The sequence below is a fragment of the Lates calcarifer genome, linkage group LG6 (genome assembly GCF_001640805.2).
Source record: "Lates calcarifer isolate ASB-BC8 linkage group LG6, TLL_Latcal_v3, whole genome shotgun sequence".
Lineage (NCBI taxonomy): Eukaryota > Metazoa > Chordata > Actinopteri > Centropomidae > Lates > Lates calcarifer.
In genome coordinates, this window is record NC_066838.1 from 2306500 (window position 1) to 2324518 (window position 18019).

General features: G+C 43.1%; 1 protein-coding gene across 3 annotated transcripts in view; it reads left to right on the forward strand.

Moving 5' to 3' along the window:
• Positions 1-16696, forward strand: part of flna (filamin A, alpha (actin binding protein 280)) — a 46395-nt gene extending 29699 nt beyond the window's left edge. The window contains exons 18-49 of one of the 3 annotated variants that reach the window (XM_018700145.2): positions 49-139; positions 258-427; positions 1075-1192; positions 1425-1537; positions 1705-1854; positions 1962-2280; positions 2675-2848; positions 2950-3112; positions 3198-3358; positions 3522-3689; positions 3820-3943; positions 4041-4197; positions 4278-4467; positions 5339-5362; positions 5895-6142; positions 7293-7367; positions 8147-8246; positions 8351-8491; positions 8651-8779; positions 9003-9176; positions 9646-9807; positions 9919-10122; positions 10217-10369; positions 10470-10592; positions 10926-11192; positions 11301-11438; positions 11684-11799; positions 13014-13146; positions 13278-13454; positions 13609-13827; positions 13920-14117; positions 14960-16696. In XM_018700145.2, the coding sequence (XP_018555661.1) occupies positions 49-139; positions 258-427; positions 1075-1192; positions 1425-1537; positions 1705-1854; positions 1962-2280; positions 2675-2848; positions 2950-3112; positions 3198-3358; positions 3522-3689; positions 3820-3943; positions 4041-4197; positions 4278-4467; positions 5339-5362; positions 5895-6142; positions 7293-7367; positions 8147-8246; positions 8351-8491; positions 8651-8779; positions 9003-9176; positions 9646-9807; positions 9919-10122; positions 10217-10369; positions 10470-10592; positions 10926-11192; positions 11301-11438; positions 11684-11799; positions 13014-13146; positions 13278-13454; positions 13609-13827; positions 13920-14117; positions 14960-15144 (5064 nt within the window). In that variant the 3' untranslated portion in view covers positions 15145-16696. The remainder of the gene's footprint in view (positions 1-48; positions 140-257; positions 428-1074; positions 1193-1424; positions 1538-1704; positions 1855-1961; positions 2281-2674; positions 2849-2949; positions 3113-3197; positions 3359-3521; positions 3690-3819; positions 3944-4040; positions 4198-4277; positions 4468-5338; positions 5363-5894; positions 6143-7292; positions 7368-8146; positions 8247-8350; positions 8492-8650; positions 8780-9002; positions 9177-9645; positions 9808-9918; positions 10123-10216; positions 10370-10469; positions 10593-10925; positions 11193-11300; positions 11439-11683; positions 11800-13013; positions 13147-13277; positions 13455-13608; positions 13828-13919; positions 14118-14959) is intronic. The other 2 variants (XM_018700147.2, XM_018700146.2) reach the window with 2 other exon arrangements.
• Positions 16697-18019: the final 1323 nt, after the last annotated feature.

An 18019-nucleotide genomic window follows, 5' to 3' on the forward strand; every position in this document is an offset into this window, starting at 1 on the left:
TGTTAAAATGTGTGTGTGAATACTGTAGTGCTTGTGTTTGTTGTTTAGGCTATTCCAATGACGCCCATCAGGGTCAAAGTGGATCCTTCTCATGATGCCAGCAAAGTCAAAGCAGAGGGACCAGGACTCAGCCGCAGTGGTAAGAGCACCTGTACCATATACCAGTATAGTTTATGAACTACTGAAAATGTTGTGAATTATTTCTTAACTTTAATCCAGACTCACATTAACTAAGATTATGTCTCTTTGTCTCTCAGGTGTTGAATTAAACAAACCCACTCATTTCACTGTGAGCACTAAAGGAGCAGGAAAGGCAAACCTGGACTGCAACTTCAGTGGCCCAACCAAAGGAGAGGCTGTCAAGGACTTTGAAATCATCAACAACCATGACAACACACACACTGTGAAATACACACCTGTGCAGCAGGTAGGATGGGAAAAGGCCTCACACATCTGAAAAAATATGATGAACAGCTACTGTCAGACACCTTTATACAGTGTAGCTTCCATAAGTCTCTCTACAGACTGACACTGATGCCACTCTCATATGTGCACTAAGCATGAAGCTAGAGCTAGAGGAGAGTTAGCTTAGCATAAAAACTTAAAATGGGGGAAAAGCTAGTCTGGCTCTGTGTAAATGCTGGTAGGCTTTTTTTTTTTTTTAACTTAGCTAGATGGTTTCTATGCTAAGTTAAGATAATCACTCCTGGGTGATATCGATCTTCAAATCCAGCTCTTGGCATGAAAGTGAGGAAGCACATTTCCAAACATGTCAAACTATTCCTTTAGCTGGATCAATCGAGGACATGTTTTTATGGCAGTCATGGATAAAGAGTCTCAGAATAGTTCGCTAAATTATAGTCCAGTGTGAGAGTGTTTTGAGTATGGTTACTCTATCATTTTTTGCATCTGTTCAAATTGGTTCATCAGAAATTTTTGCCAGCTGACACTTTTTTGTTATATATGTTACATTATGTTATTATTCAAGGCAGATTTATTATTATTCTGTTTGCCCTTTCCTACCTAATAATTTGTGTGATCACATCTGTGTCTCTGCTCCCATTCCTGCCCCAGGGTCCTCTGGGAGTTGCTGTGACCTACGGTGGAGATCACATTCCCAAGAGCCCCTTCAACGTTGCTGTGGCACCCACACTGGACCTCAGCAAGATCAACGTCACTGGCCTTGGAGACAGTACGTACTAAATAGTTGTCTCAGACTTGTGACTTGATAGACAAAACATTTTCCCAGTAATAATTTTTAGCATGTCTATTCATCTTTTTTCTTTTGTTTCTTTTTGTGGTGTCCCATATACAACACCTGCTTATAATATTCAGAATCTAGAACAGTCTTTTCCCAGCTAGGTCAGGAGTGTTGCTGTGTTTTCAGATCTACAGTGCTTTCTCTGCTCTGTGTGTCACTGTAGAGATGACTGTAGGCAAAGACCAGGAAGTGACTGTCAAATCGAAGGGTGCTGGTGGACAGGGCAAGGTCGGTGCCAAGGTGACCGCACCATCAGGGAAGCCAGTGGCCAGCAAGGTATGGCACATGATTTTTCTTATGAAAAAAAGTCTCCAGAGGCTTAGAGTCCATGTCCAAGATAAGACCATATGAGGTCCTCTCAGCATATGATGCTCTCGTACAGTTAATGTTTTTGTTGTTTGTTTTTTTAAATAGTAAAATCCTGCTCAAATGTTTTGTTCCAGGTTGAGCCAGGGCTGAGCCCAGAGACCAGTCAGGTGAAGTTCATCCCCCGCGAGGCAGGGCCATACCAAGTTGAACTGACCTACGATGGAGTGCTGATTCCTGGATCACCCTTCACCCCCACAGCTTACCCTGCCACAGACCCCTCCAAGGTTAGCCACAATTAATGGCAGATGGTACTATTACATCAATATGTACAACAGGAAGATTAAATGTAAGGAGTTTTGTTGCTGATGCACCGTCCCTCCTCTTCTCTTAGGTACGCTGCTCTGGCCCAGGCTTGGAGCGTGCCAAGGTCGGGGAGACAGGGGAGTTCATTGTGGACTGTACCAACGCCGGCCCAGCTGAGCTGACCATTGAGATCATCTCGGACAGCGGCACTGAAGCCGAAGTTCACATCCAGGACAACGGAGATGGGACCTACACCATCACCTACATCCCTCTCTACCCCGGCTCGTACACTCTCACCATCCGTTACGGTGGCCAGGATGTTCCCAACTTCCCTGCTCGGCTCAATGTTGAGCCTGCGGTCGATGCCAGTGGAGTCCGTGTGTTTGGACCCGGAGTGGAGGGCAAAGGTAAGATAACCTGCTGCAGAAGATTTAAATACTTTACATGTGATTTTATGTTCATGTTATTTAGTGTTGTGGTTCGTATTCTGCATACTTATTGTACTGGAAATGTATTTTTTACGCTCTGGATTGAATTTTTGTATTTTGTATTTAGAACCTCCCCTGTGTCATTTCCATCCTTTTTCCATTTGTTTATTTACATTGGATTGATCAGCCAGATTGGCATATTGCTTGATTGATTACTGATATATATCATAAAGCAGACTTGATATCAGCCAGATGTGAATGATGCTGAAGCTGATTTCAATGAGCGCCACATACTCTGATTTTAAATGTTGTTTGAAAAATGTAATCTAAACCTAAACCAACATGCTGTATCTTCCCTGTCCTGTGTTTTTAGGTGTTTTCCGTGAGGCGACCACAGATTTCACTGTGGATGCTCGTGCTCTCACACAGACCGGAGGCGACCACATCAAAACCCTCATCAGCAACCCATCTGGCAGCCGCACGGACGCCCTGATCACTGACCTTGGAGATGGAACCTACAACGTAGAGTACACTCCCTATGAGGAGGGTGAGTTCAAATGTAATACTGTGCGCAGACTTTGTAGGTTTGTTTTTGGATTCTCTGATATGTGAGTTTGACACTGTCCTTATATTCTGTGTGTATTTCAGGGCCACACAGTGTGGAGGTTTGCTATGATGGCTCTCCAGTACCTAAGAGTCCATTCCGTGTTGGTGTCACTGAAGGCTGTGATCCAGCTCGTGTTCGTGTGCATGGTCCTGGCCTGAAGGGCGGCACTACCAACAAGCCCAACAAATTCACAGTGGAAACACGGTAACTGAGCAAAACATTCACTTAGAATTCAAGTTCAAGATGGAAAATGCAAATGTGACTGAGGTCCATCATCTTCCCTCTACAGAGGAGCAGGTACTGGTGGTCTTGGTCTTGCAATGGAGGGTCCATCAGAGGCCAAAATGTCCTGCACTGACAACAAGGATGGCAGCTGCAGTGTTGAGTACATCCCATACGAGCCTGGCACATACAACCTCAACATCACCTATGGAGGACAGCCCATCACAGGTACTGCAATGTTACAGTTGTGTCAAAAAACATACCCATACCACTGTCATGATGTATAATGTATTCCATGTAGTATTAATTAAGATTCTAAATACAAGCAAACTAAGTTAGCACTGATCTGGTTGTACTATGTTCTAACTGTTGTGATGTTTTGTCTGTGCAGGCAGCCCATTCTCTGTGCCAGTCAGTGACACAGTGGACAGCACCAAGGTGAAATGCCAGGGTCCAGGTCTGGGCAACAATGTTAGAGCCAACATTCCTCAGGCATTCACAGTGGACGCCTCCAAAGCTGGAGTGGCCCCACTGCAGGTCCGCGTACAAGGACCAAAAGGTAAGTGTATGTTCTAATGGATCTTTATAAAGCTTGTGTATGTTGATAGTCACACACAAAGAAGAGAGTAAGTACTAAAACACTCTAAACACTAAGTGTGTAACTTTTGTGTCTTGTGTGTAATGTTTAGGTGTGGTGGAGCCTGTGGAGGTGGTGGATAATGGTGACCAGACTCACACAGTCAACTATGTTCCCACCAGAGAGGGACCCTATTCTATCAATGTATTGTATGCTGATGAGGAGATCCCACGCAGGTAACACACAAAATGAAACACAGATTTTTGTTTTTCAAAAATCTCTATATTTTTGTGTTTGTGTTAAGCCAGTCTCTCCTCATGCTCCCTCTGTCAGCCCCTACAAGGTGAAGGTGCTACCCACCCATGATGCCAGTAAGGTGCGTGCCAGCGGACCCGGCCTCAACACCACTGGGGTTCCCGCCTCTCTGCCTGTTGAGTTCACCATTGATGCCAAAGACGCAGGCGAGGGACTGCTGGCAGTGCAGATCACTGTGAGTGCTCATACGTAATGCACATAAAAAATATATATATTTTTGTAACTGTTCTAAAACTTTGCCAACCTCCTCCACAGGACCCAGAGGGGAAACCCAAGAAGGCCAACATACGTGACAACCATGACGGCACCTACCTGGTGTCCTATGTGCCGGACATGACTGGCAGATACACCATCCTCATTAAGTATGGAGGGGACGAGATTCCATATTCACCATACCGTATCAGGGCCCTGCCCACCGGCGATGCCAGCAAGTGCACTGTCACAGGTACCTATGAGATGGTTTGAGCACTGCAGATTTGTTTTCATATAGTGGGCATGTTACAAACAGGTCATACCCATATATTTACTTTTTATTGTGAAGAACAGTCTGGAGCAATAGTCTGACTCAAAATCCAACATACAAATTTTCAGAGGCAGGATGTTATGTCTTTACATGACCAAATGTTGCTTCCTGCTGCTGTTTACCACATTTTATAGGAAACAATGTACTTTTGCAAGCCCAGACAGCTCAGAGGTTCCAATTCAGAACACAAAACACAAATTAAATGCTGGTTAGCAAAACAAGAAACTGCAGTGTTGGGGTATTTATGTTTCTTAGTCACTTTAGTTACTTGAACATTGACCCCATCTTTATCTATGCAAGGAGATGGTTAAGTTAGCATAACTGACTGGAGGCAAGGGGAAATGGCTAGTCATTATATGTTGTTAATCCATACAGAAGCCACAACTTGAGCTTGACATGAGCTCTATTGATTGTCTCAGCTAACTCTGGACAAAAAGAATGCATATTTCCTAAAATGTCAAGCTATTCCTTTAAAATAAACACACATAATGAGATTTCATCTCTCAGCGTATCTGCTGCTCATATCTCATTATTTTTCATGCATTGGTATGTTGTGCTCCTCACGCTGTGATCCTCAGTTACACTCCCCCTCACCCAGGTACCCCGCTGTACACACACACATACACACCACTCCTCCCCCTCCCTGCTTCACACTCCACCATCACCGTTTGTTTTCATCCAAGTGTTTGGAGCACAGTTATTGCCTCCCACCACCCCCACCCCCACCTGACTGTCTTTTATTTGTCACTTTTTTTTTTCTCGCTCCCCTGCTTCTCACTGTTCCTATTATCAGTCTCAATCGGCGGTCACGGTTTAGGTAAGCCTACTGAACAACTTTGTAATGTAGAGGAACTACTTTACCTTTTCTTTCTTTTCTGTCAGCATGGTGGATAGTGGCACCAGCTTTCAACAGGATATCCCATCTCTCTGTCTTGCTTTTTCTACTTTTTCTTCTCTATTTTTCTCTCTCATTTGTTCCTCCCTTCCAATCTACTATTCTTCTCTTATAACTGTTTGTCTAAGTTTCCCTCTCATATTTTTACTGGACAGACTAATGGACTAACAGAGTAGGTAGGATGGCATGGTGGAATGGCACTTTGGCAATCTAGCCTTCAGTTCTACATGGAAACTGTATGATAATATGAGTCAATGGTAACAACATACATTTGATGGAAATAACATGCTAGATCTTATCCAACTTTAACCTGGTCTCATGGTTGTGGAATGTGCATGCTGAATGTGTGTGTGAAAGGGAGTGTGTGTCTGTTTGTATTGTTGTTGTGTCTCTATAAGACAGAAATCATAACAAGTTACATCCCACCTCTGACCTTTTCTTCACAATTCTTAAGGTGCCGGTGTTGGCCCAACTATCCAGATTGGCGAGCAGACAGTCATCACAGTGGATGCCAAGGCTGCTGGAAAAGGCAAGGTGACGTGCAGCGTGTGCACGCCTGAGGGGGCAGAGCTTGATGTGGATGTTGTTGAAAATGAAGATGGCACATTCGACATCTTCTACACAGCGCCACAGCCTGGCGAGTATGTCATCTGCGTCCGTTTCGGAGGGGAGCACATCCCCAACAGTCCCTTCCAAGTCACGGTGAGTGATGTGCTTTTCAACTTTTGTTTATAGGATAGGTTGGCTGAGCATATGTGTTTATTTACTGCACTGCCCTGTTGACTGTTTAGTGGAACAGTGCAGGCTCAGTCAAAGCAGTCACAGGTAGAGAGCAATGAAGAATGGTCTTGATGTTACAAAGAGGCAGAAGTGTTTTGATTCTCAGGTGATTCCAGACTTTTCCATGAGACTGCAGAGGGCAAAAGCAGAGGTGCTTCATCATATAAAATGTAGTGGTTAGTGTTAGTAGAGGGAAGGGTGGTAAATGGAACCTAGGGAGCTCAGAGTAGATCGGGCTCCCATCATATTTAAATAAAAATCTAACTAAGGCAGGTATTGATATTTGTATATGTGACTCTCTCAATACAGTATGAAGCTGAGACAGAGTGGAGATGAGCATATTATTGTAATCTATATCTCCCATTCTGGGGGATAGTATGAATTTTATTTCATTAACTACTAATTGAAGAATACATAGATTTTGAAATGTAATAATATTGTAGTAATTTCTCACTGGCTCAGTGGACACAATCAGCAACACAGTATAAATCTGCATCATTTGCATAAAGACAAAGTCCTTATTTACAATACTGGATCAAGTTCAAGTCTCAAGTTTACAGCTCTGGTGAACAGGACAGTGCCCAATGTGGATCACTGCAGCACAACCTTAGTAACCAGGGGGAATTCAGATTGGCCTTTCCTGCTTTCACACACTGACACTAGTTTGATGAACAGTTACAGGCAGCAGTATCAAAGGCTTTTTGAGTCCTTTAAAATCAGACTGATTGACATAGGATGCAGTGCTTTACAGGGAATGCCTTCAACTGTGTATCAGCCAGCAATTCCAGGCAGGATAGTTGGCTATATTAGGACAACAAACAGAGCAACCAACACACACTAAGCTCTGTTTGTGTTTGGTGTAAAAGTGTGAGTAAGAGATGTTGCATGGACCAAAGATCCCTGGCACTGTTTCTCCCCACAGAAGCTTCGTGATTGGGTCCTAGTGGCACCAGACGTTTTTAAATCAGTCTGACAACTGTTTTATTCCCCTCCAACCCCTTCCATCCTTTTTACCCTCTCCGTCCCCTACACCACCCCCGCCTACCCCCTCACCACCTCCCACCCCTGTCAGGCACTGGAAGGAGCTCCATCAGACCAGCTCATGCAGCAGAGCCAAATGCCCCAGTACTACGCTCAACAGCCCTGGGTACCTAAAACCTCTGTCTCCAGCCTCTCTCATCCTTGTCAACTCATTTTTTGCTCAGCTTCCACTATCCCCCTTTTCTCTCCTTCTTTCTGTCATCTACATCATCATACATGCCCCTGCCCTTCATCAGCCTGCATCAGTGTCTGCTGCCTCTCATTGCAGGTGTTTCGTCTCTGACGGGGCTTTTTCTCTTATTTCACTCCCTCCATCTCAGAAACAGGATGCCTCAAACACATGGACAATGCAACAGAGCTGTAATATTAAAAAAGCACATGAATGCTCTTTTCCTGAGAGCTGTGTTTCTAATACACATGCTCACAGTTTTTATTCAGCAACATAGGAAATATTTCCCTTTCAATTTGGGAATTAGGTATTTTCCATAAATCATTCAGCAGCCAATCTGTTCAGCAGTGCTCCATGTCAACAAAAGCAGCCATTTTGAGAATCATCAATGTGGGCAAATCAGCTGCTCCACATTTTACAAAATGGCTAACTGTGCGTCTTCATTTTCCCCTGACCTGCCAGTGTTTTTATCTTCATCTCATTCTCTCTCACAGTTTGTGTCGGTGTCATCATCCTGACCATGATCACCATTGTCACCTCCATTGTCAATCATTTCATCTCATGATTATCTCATCCTATTTTGTTTGTTGGTGTTTGGAAGCTTTTACCCCTCTGTCCTGCACTGTGTTGATTATATCTATGACATATACCATCACACTAGCCACACCATCACCAGTCACAGACAGCATATCTGACCTCTGACCTCTTTCTCCCAGGCAACAGACAGACCAATGGGAATGAATGGTCTGGATGTGGCAGGGCTGAGACCATTTGACCTGGTCATCCCATTCACCATCCAGAAGGGAGAGATCACAGGTAACATAAACAATCTGTAATGAGCGCACACAGATTGGACCGCAGGCTTGCGTGATGATTGCCATGTTGCATGTGTCTCAATATGTGTCTGTCTCCTGCTGAAGGTGAGGTCCGAATGCCATCAGGCAAGGTGGCCAAGCCTGACATCACAGACAACAAGGATGGCACTGTAACTGTCAAGTACGCTCCCACTGAGGCTGGTCTGCACGAGATGGACATCAAATACGATGGCATCCACATCCCTGGTATAACTTACCTCTGAAGTGTTTGCAGAAATACAAGAGAAATTTCTAACCTCAGAGGTGCATGAAAAATAAGTCAATAATTTTTCAGAATGGCATCACCAATCAACGTTCGCTTGCTCTCTCTCGCTCTCCTCTTGTTCTCTCTGTTGTCATTCACAGGAAGTCCCTTGCAGTTCTATGTGGACTACATGAACAGTGGTAATGTCAGTGCCTACGGTCCTGGCCTCATCCATGGGACAGTCAACAAGCCTGCTGTCTTCACTGTCAACACTAAAGACGCTGGAGAGGGTATGTGGAAGTCCTACAGGAGCCATAGAGATGTATACATATTAATTACCTGCAACTCTCATTCTACCATCATTTATATGTATTTTTCACTGTACCTAATTTTGCAGCAAAACCACACTCAAACTTTACCACCACAGACCAAAGATAGAGACAACAGAAGAGAGGGCTAAAATTGGTAATACAGGGACAAATTGAATCACTTGTTCATATTATGCCTTTGTAGGTGGTCTGTCTCTGGCCATTGAGGGTCCATCCAAGGCAGACATCAGCTGTGTGGACAACCAGGATGGGACATGCACTGTGTCCTACCTGCCTGTCCTCCCAGGAGACTACAGCATACTGGTCAAATACAATGACAAGCACATCCCTGGCAGCCCCTTCTCTGCTAGGATTACTGGTAATATCATCTATTCTCACACAATATAAATATTGATATTAATCGCAGTAATTGCTGGCTGAAATCAGCCCTCGTTAATTTTACCAGCTCCTCCTCTGCTTCTCCAGTATTGTGACAAGTCAAAATGTCGGCTGTGGAAAAACTTTTTGAATCTGATTCATTTGAGAACATGGGGAATGCTCTGATGCTAGCCTGAAGGAGGCAAAAATAAGAAATGATTGTGCTCACCAAGAAAACACCTCAGTCAAGAAAAGATGAGCAAGCCTATATTACTTGTGTCTTTTGTGTATAGAAACAAACAGAGGTTGACTTTTGCTGTGAAAAATGATAAAAAATATAGACAATTGCACATCAGGTGGCCATGACAGAAAAAGTTTGAGAACCATTGCCCCATCCTACCTTCTCTCCCCCGAGTGTGTTAATGTCATCAGCATGCACCCTAACTGGCCTGTAACTGCCATGTCTCCAGGTGATGACTCCATGAGGATGTCCCATCTGAAGGTGGGCTCAGCTGCGGATATCCCACTGGACATTGGAGAGCTTGACCTGAGTCAGCTGACCGCCTCCCTCACCACACCCTCAGGCCGCGAGGAGCCCTGCCTGCTGAAGATGCTGCGTAACGGACATGTCGGTGAGTGTGTGTCTGATGTAAGCTAGGAAGAATCGACAGAATCAGTAATTACCTCTTTATTCTTTGTTTTAACCCTCTCCCCTCCTGTTTTTATGCTTGTGACTGTCACAGGCATCTCATTTGTTCCTAAGGAGATTGGAGAGCACCTGGTAAACATCAAGAAGAATGGTCGCCATATTCCAAGCAGCCCCATTGCTGTTATGATCAACCAATCAGAGATAGGTGATGCCAGCCGTGTGCGTGTGAGTGGCCAGGGACTTAGTGAGGCTAGGACCTTTGAGCCCGCTGAGTTCATCATCGACACTCGTGATGCAGGTACACGCTCGATAAAAATGTTATAGTTTGGTACATAATTAATTTACATCCAGATTTTATATCTATATAACTCTGTCACATTTCTTTCACACAGGCTACGGTGGCCTGAGCTTGTCCATTGAGGGACCCAGTAAAGTGGACATCAACACTGAGGACCAGGAGGATGGTACCTGTAAGGTCACCTACTGCCCCACTGAACCTGGCAATTACATCATCAACATCAAGTTTGCAGACCAACATGTGCCAGGTGCTCACCTTAGAATAGCCAGTGACAGAGCAGAGCAGTTTTGGTCTGAACTGTTTAACTGAATCAGTCATTGTGTGTGTGTGTGTGTGTGTGTGCACAGGGAGCGCATTCACGGTGAAGGTAACAGGCGAGGGCAGGATGAAGGAGAGCATCACCAGGAAGAGGAGAGCAGCATCAGTCGCCAATGTAGGCAGCCAGTGCGACCTCAGCCTCAAGATTCCAGGTAACTAAAACAGGAAATGACATCTCTCTATGGTCATGGTGGAAATCAGAGTCCAATCCTTCATGACTCCTTTCCACTTGTGCTATCACAGTAAATGGCTTTGGCTGGTTTGTGGATTTTGTTACCTTTGCACTGACTACCTGCAGGATCTAGCCTCATATTTACTGTACAGACATAACAGAGACATGATGACTCAGCAAGAAAGTGAAGCATATTTCCCAAAGTGTTGATCTGCTCGAGACGGTTTTACTGTTCCATTATCATATCAAAGTTGATAATGACAGACTCACTTTATCTGTGTGGTTTCAATGATTCAAACATTTGTCTCTTCAGAGATCAGCATAGCAGACATGACTGCTCAGGTGACCAGCCCATCTGGCCAGATTCACAAGGCTGACATTATGGAGGGAGAGAACAACACCTACTGCATTCGTTTCGTCCCCACCGAGACGGGTGTGCACACCGTGTGTGTGAAATACAACGGCATGCATGTGCCGGGAAGCCCGTTCCAGTTTACCGTCGGCCCTCTGGGTGAAGGTGGGGCTCATAAAGTTCGTGCTGGAGGGCCAGGCCTGGAGAGAGCAGAAGCAGGAGTACCAGGTTAGTTTGGTGGCTGGATTATTAGAGTGTGTGTCTGTATGTCTGTGTGTTTGTGTAGTGTTTTACACAGTGTACCTGACTTTGTTTTGGCCCCTGTGTTGTGTGTAGCTGAGTTCAGTATCTGGACGAGGGAGGCTGGAGCCGGAGGTCTCAGTATTGCTGTTGAGGGGCCAAGCAAGGCTGAAATTGCCTTTGAGGATCGCAAAGATGGCTCCAGTGGAGTGTCTTACATCGTGCAGGAGCCTGGTGAGAGAAGTGACAGGGAAAGGTTGAATGGTTGAGAAATGAACTTGTGCTGTAGAGAAATTTGCAGGATGTATAAAAAATGAATTTTTCAATGCAATGTTCTTTTGTTTCCCTCCTTTTTTGACATAGATGTTGTTTTATGAAGAAAACAAATCTATACATGTGTGCTGTGCAGGTCTGTCACTGTTCTTGAATTCGTGTGACTGTTTTTGTGGCTTTCTGATGTGAAATCCATTCCCCTGTAGGAGACTATGAGGTGTCCATTCGTTTCAACGATGAGCACATCCCTGACAGCCCCTTCATCGTCCCCGTGGCCTCACCATCAGATGACGCCCGTCGTCTCACTGTTGCCAGTCTTCAGGTGAGGCTCTGAGACACACACACATCCGTGTGCCCACACACCAGACCGCAGTACACTGCCCACAATGCAGCAGCAGTTTGTAGTTTTGACTTTTTAATTTTTTCTTTTAAATTAATTTATGTATTTATTTGTTTGTTTATTGTTCTGTCAGATTGATGGAATTTTAAACAGTTTTTTTTTTTTTTCAGTTTTTCTGGTTTTACACAATTAACACATTTTCAGCTCATGAGGACTTTGACAGTGTGGAGTTGGTAACAAAGGCAGATGACACTCATATTTAATAGTTTCACAAGTTAAGTGTAATAGTTTGTTTTAAGGTAAATATATAGCAGAGTAGTGAATGTTTTAGCAGGTGTAGGTTCAGCTGCTGCTGCATTGTTGGGCAGTGTGAGGGCTTCTGGGATACTAGAGGACTGTGTGTGTTTCTCGTGCCTCATTCTAAAGGCTCCCAACAGCAACCCACCTCTAAAAGTGAAATGGGGCGCTAAAGGGTTAAAGAGGTCTGACATGGGCTGTTTCTCCTCTCTGTCTCTGTTGCTACTCAAAAGCACACACAATACTATAAAATCCCATTTCTGACAGACAAAGAAAATAGAAGAAAAGTTAAGCAGGATAAAATGACAAATACTCATGGTCGAGATTATAAGCTACTAAGTAAATGAGATACTAAGGGAAAAGGTTGAGATTAGATTAGAAATTTGTTTCATAATGTGGACTTTCCGTCGGGATTCTTAGGTTTATCCTTCTTCTTTTCTGTCAGAAATTGGCTTCCATACAACATTGACTTTCAGACATTAATCTGTATCTTCACTGGCATGCAGACCCATCCCCCCACAAGTACAGACATGCTCACACATGGCCAAGCAAATATATTCACAGATAAACTGTCAAACTTTTTACACTGGCTCTTTTTGCAAGAAATCTGTCACTTTTTCTTTCTCTGTTCTTGAGCGTTTCTGTTTCTGCTTCCCCTGTCTTTTCACCACACAGCCCTCCTCTTTAGCCTTGTTAGCGACCTCCAGGTAAGGTAAAAAGTAGCATAAGTTGTCTGAATGTGATACTGTAGTAATTGTGATGCTATAAAGCAGACATTGTCGAGTAACAGTTTGAGAGTTGTCATGTTCAGCGGGGGGGGAGTAAGATGGGTTTTTTTTAAGTGAGTGTTAAATGATGGCGACACAGTGTTGAGTGTGTTAGTATGTGTTGTTGAGCAGGAGTCGGGTTTGAAGGTCAACCAGCCAGCATCATTTGCCGTCAGCCTTAACGGAGCAAAGGGTGTGATTGATGCAAAGGTCCACAGTCCATCTGGAGCTCTGGAGGAGTGTTGTGTCACTGAGATTGATCAAGGTAACTGGAGGAAGAGCATCCAAACTCATGTGAACATCTTCTGAAGTGATGTCACATTTTGGGGAGAATGTGAAGGACATGAGAACAGATTTACATGTGCCTTACCTTTCACCCTCTCTCTGTTTGTCTAGATAAGTACGCAGTTCGGTTCATCCCCAGAGAGAACGGTCTCTATCTAATTGATGTGAAATTCAACGGAAGTCACATTCCTGGTAGTCCATTTAAGATCCGAGTTGGAGAGACAGGCCAGGCTGGAGACCCCGGCATGGTCTCTGCCTATGGACCAGGACTGGAGGGAGGAACCACAGGTAACAAAGTGCTGCTCTACACAACAGAACAGAAATAATGAAATAGGAGTGTAGGTGAATTTCAGCTCAACAGTCTCTTTCCCTATGCTCCTAAACCTTACGTTTATCTTTATCATTGCCTCAATCCTCCCCATTCTATCCTGTCTGCATGCAGGAACTGCTTGTGAATTTGTGGTGAACACAAGCAACGCAGGCCCTGGCGCTTTAGCTGTGACCATCGACGGGCCCTCCAAGGTGAAGATGGACTGCGTGGAGTGCCCTGAGGGCTACAGGGTCACATACACCCCAATGGCCCCTGGCAACTATCTCATCTCCATCAAATATGGTGGCCCGTACCACATCGTTGGAAGCCCCTTTAAGGCCAAGATCACTGGTGAGGAAGATTTCTAAATTCCATAAAAAAAGAAAAGATTAAAAACTCTGCAGAATTAAGTTCAAGATTATACTCTCTTCTCCATCTTGCAGGTTCCAGGCTTGTGTCCAGCCACAGTATGCATGAAACCTCTTCGGTCATGGTTGACCCTGTGACCCGTGCCATCAGCTGTTCTCAGCAGGGTGCTCCCACCCAGTCAGATGCCAGCAAGGTGGTGGCCAAGGGCCTGGGCCTGACCAAGGGCTTCATCGGTCAGAAGAATAGCTTCAGTGTTGACTGCAGCAAAGCAGGTGTGTACGACCAAAAAATGTGTATATATCTGTTTTTATCCACGTAAGCATACAATAATAACCTGTTTCACTCAACATTTAATCATTTCTCAAATTACCATGTTTGCATTCACGCTCATTCAAAATGATAGACTGTTAAGGCCTGAACACCAGCATTTCAATCAGCAATGTAGTGGATCAGTGGAGCAAAGTAAATGGAGCTAGTGTTGCCTCCTGTTCATAAAAATTACAGGAAAAGCCAGAGAACAAAACAGTGGGAGAAAAAACTCTAGAATATGAGGAAAATAAAAGGAAGATGATGTGCCTGACAAGTACTAACATGTGCCATGCTGACTAGCATGTTAGCAGTTAGCTTGCCAGCTACAAAGGTTTATCAGCTAGCCCTGCGAGCAGTTACTGCATCACCAAGCTAGAATGAAATATTTCACTGTGCCTCTCTGGTGTGACTTAATAGGTAGTTTTTCCAAAAATTGGAATCATAATTCTGATTGGCTGTTTTGTCTTCAATCCAATTGCTAGTAGGATTATTTGTTTCTGAGGAAGTAGGAACTGGGAGAATGGTTAGTGGGTGCAAGTAAGGTGCACCTAGTAGAATTTTTTTTGTGCATATTAAATTACTCTGTATGATAATTTCCATACAAAATATGATTTATGCAAAATTGCAAAATAATTTTTCTGTGCTCAAATTGTCCCATTGCCTGCTAAGAATACACAAATTGCTAACAAGGCACAAGAAGTTTAAGTTTTAAATCATCTCAGTGGTCTCATTTATTCCTAGTTATGTACTAAGTTAATAATTATATATTGATGTACATTCACATCTGTTCTGTCTCCATCCACAGGTCGTAACATGCTCTTAGTTGGTGTGGACGGTCCCAAGGTTCCCTGTGAGGAGATCCTAGTGAAACATTTGGGCAACCGCTTGTACAATGTCAGCTACCAGCTCAAAGAGAAGGGAGAGTACATCCTGGTGGTCAAGTGGGGAGACGAACACATCCCTGGCAGCCCCTATCACATCACGGTCTAAAACCCAGCCCCACAATCAGAAACTAATACCACTGTTTAAAACAACTGAAAATCTATTTAGAACCTAACCGATCATTGTTTACAGCTCCAAGCCCCTCCCATGTGACAAATTAAGATTTCTGGCCTTTTTTTCTTTTTATTTTATAATATTTAACCAACTAGAAAACAAACAACAAACTCTCACATCAGTGATTACCCTCAGCCAGATTTCTGTGTTTTTCCATCAGTGAATATTTCAAAACCATCATCCTCACTGTAACCCAGTCCAGAATCTCCCAAAGATGAATGCATACACACTGAATATTCCTCTCTTTATGGTCATTCAATACATTTTTTGTTTCATTCTTCTGTTAATCACATCATTCAGTAAATCTAGGGAGGAGAAAGATGCACCTTCTTCATTACTGTAAGCTAGCAGTCAATTGTGGCTTAGGCTATTTTACATTTTTTTGTCATGGACATTAGCAGATTTGTCTGAACTAGTGTAGGATGTTAGGATAGCTTAGTATAGTGCAGCAGCAGATTTTGGCCCAGCAGAGCCCCGCATCAGATGGAAGGTCACAGTTTACACTGGAGGAGCTACTCTTATATACGAAAATAATGGATTCAGTTAATATGAGCTTTTATATGAACAAAGAGTGTCAGAAGTAATGTGCCTTCCTGACCTGTGGCTTTATATGTAAGAATGTGTGAAAGAACTCTTTTACACACTATGACACATGTTTTAATTGTCCATATAAAAGTCAGATGAACGGCTTGTCTGTTACTTAAACAGCGGTAGTCTTTGTAGTGCTGGTGCCCATAAATGCTCAGCCCTGGCCCAGTCTGCTCCAGCATGTGGTGTTCATGATGTTCTTTAACTAACCCAGTTGTTTAACTTGCTGCTAGTGTGATCCAGTTTTAGCCACTGCTGTTCTTAAAACCGTAATATGGATTAGAGTAGGAGAATAATACAGAAGATTAAAGATAGGGTGACAAAAGTGAACAGAGAAGAGAAACACACATTTCACAGTACTTGTGGTTTGTCTCACACATGCTCTCTCAACACCACTGCTGGGAAACAACGCTTTCTGTGTGTTTTAATGTGTGTGTGATACCAACATGTGCTCTGCATGTTCATTAGGCTGTAAACCTCTTCAGATACAGAAAGCCTCTGATTCAGAATAACATCAATATGGCATGTGATGTGTTTGCAGTGGTTCACCTTTGACTATGGAACTTTTGTCACTTAAATTAAAAGGTTTAAAAAGGGAAGTTTCTAAAGTTGTGCTGGTCAGAAGGGTTGAAGATGATGTTGTGGTTTGTCATGTCCTTAAAACACGATAACCAAAAACAAAAGAGAACAGATGTTGCTTTGTTTTCTGCTCAGTGTTTGTATCTCACCCCCTTCAGCCGCCACCCACCCCCTCCCTTCATCCCTTCAGCTCGCTTTATGCGTAATCTATATTTCAGAACAACAGAAAAATGAATTTTGTCCTAAATAAAAGGCTTTAAAAGTGTTTTTAAGACAGTATTTTGATACACAATAAAGTTGTCTAAGTATTTTTCTGTCAGTCTAATGTGTTTTGTGTCTTTAAACCTTGAAGAGTAACCTTTGTCCTGTCCCTAAATCATGACTCTAACCCTAACTCTAACTCTGTGCTTCATCAGTAACTTTGACAAAGCACAGAGTAAGCATGGAAGTGTATATGCAGACAAGTTTCCAGTGAGTGGAAAATGTGTACATTGCTGGAGTCTGCAGCCAACGCCCTTCCTGGAAAACTTCAACTCCTTATTAGGCCTGACTCACTCTCTACCTCAAGAGGCCGCTGCAGCAGAAGGAATCTAATGGAAAGTCTTACTTCATAACTCCATACCATTGTTTAGGCAAAGCTTTGACTATCAGGCCTACCTCATTTATGAAGCCTTTTGTTTAAATTCTAGCCTAATTCAGACCAACAGAGTCTTGTGCTAAGACTAAGGATTCAGGAAGAAACTATATGAACTATCAAATACATTTTAAGGAGAGTATCAAGATTACATAAATTGTTGCTGATACAGACTTTTTTCATTGTAATAATTCATTTTAGTAGTAGGAGAAGCAGGTAGCTAGTCGCACTTTTTCCAGCTTTATTATACTCCTCCATGACCACAAAGGATAAAATGGTTTGTTGTGTATCAGTAAACAATATAAAGAGTACAGTCTAGACCTGGTCTGTGTGAAAAGTGTCCTGAGATAACATCTGATTTGATACCAAATAAAACTGACTATGAGAAACAACAAATGAACAGTAAATATAAATGAAATGAATATAAAACTTGGTAAAAGCTGATAGGGCTTGAACTGGTGTTTGGTTTTTTAATATGAAATTAACCTTAGTCCCACACGCATGGAGCTTCAAATACATCATTCCTTCCTTTTACATAAATATAATCATTAAAGAAATGGAAACTTGTTTCTGATGAATTTCAATTTTTAAAGAAAAACAAGACAGCTAATATTGAAGAGCGTTATTACTCCCAGCCTGGCGTATCTGTTATTTCATTTTCATCCTTTGTGTCGATACAATGTAACAAAATATCTGTCCTGAACACTGACTGTACCTCACATGAATTTGGAGTATTTTACTCATTGTAACACCAGGTGTAACTCATCAACACTAATGATGACAGAGGTCCAAACACGCACTTTACCAGGACCCAGAAACTGAAGTAGCTGAATGGAATTCAGCCATCATACAATTTATTGGTCACTTTTAGAATATCTTTCCTATAGTTTTACATACGCAGCGATATTACATTGAACAGTATATTCTTCAGGGGATGGACATTTCCCTACGTATTCAGAATAAACAAACACCGACCTTCATTAAACAACTGCGCTACCTACAAATTTG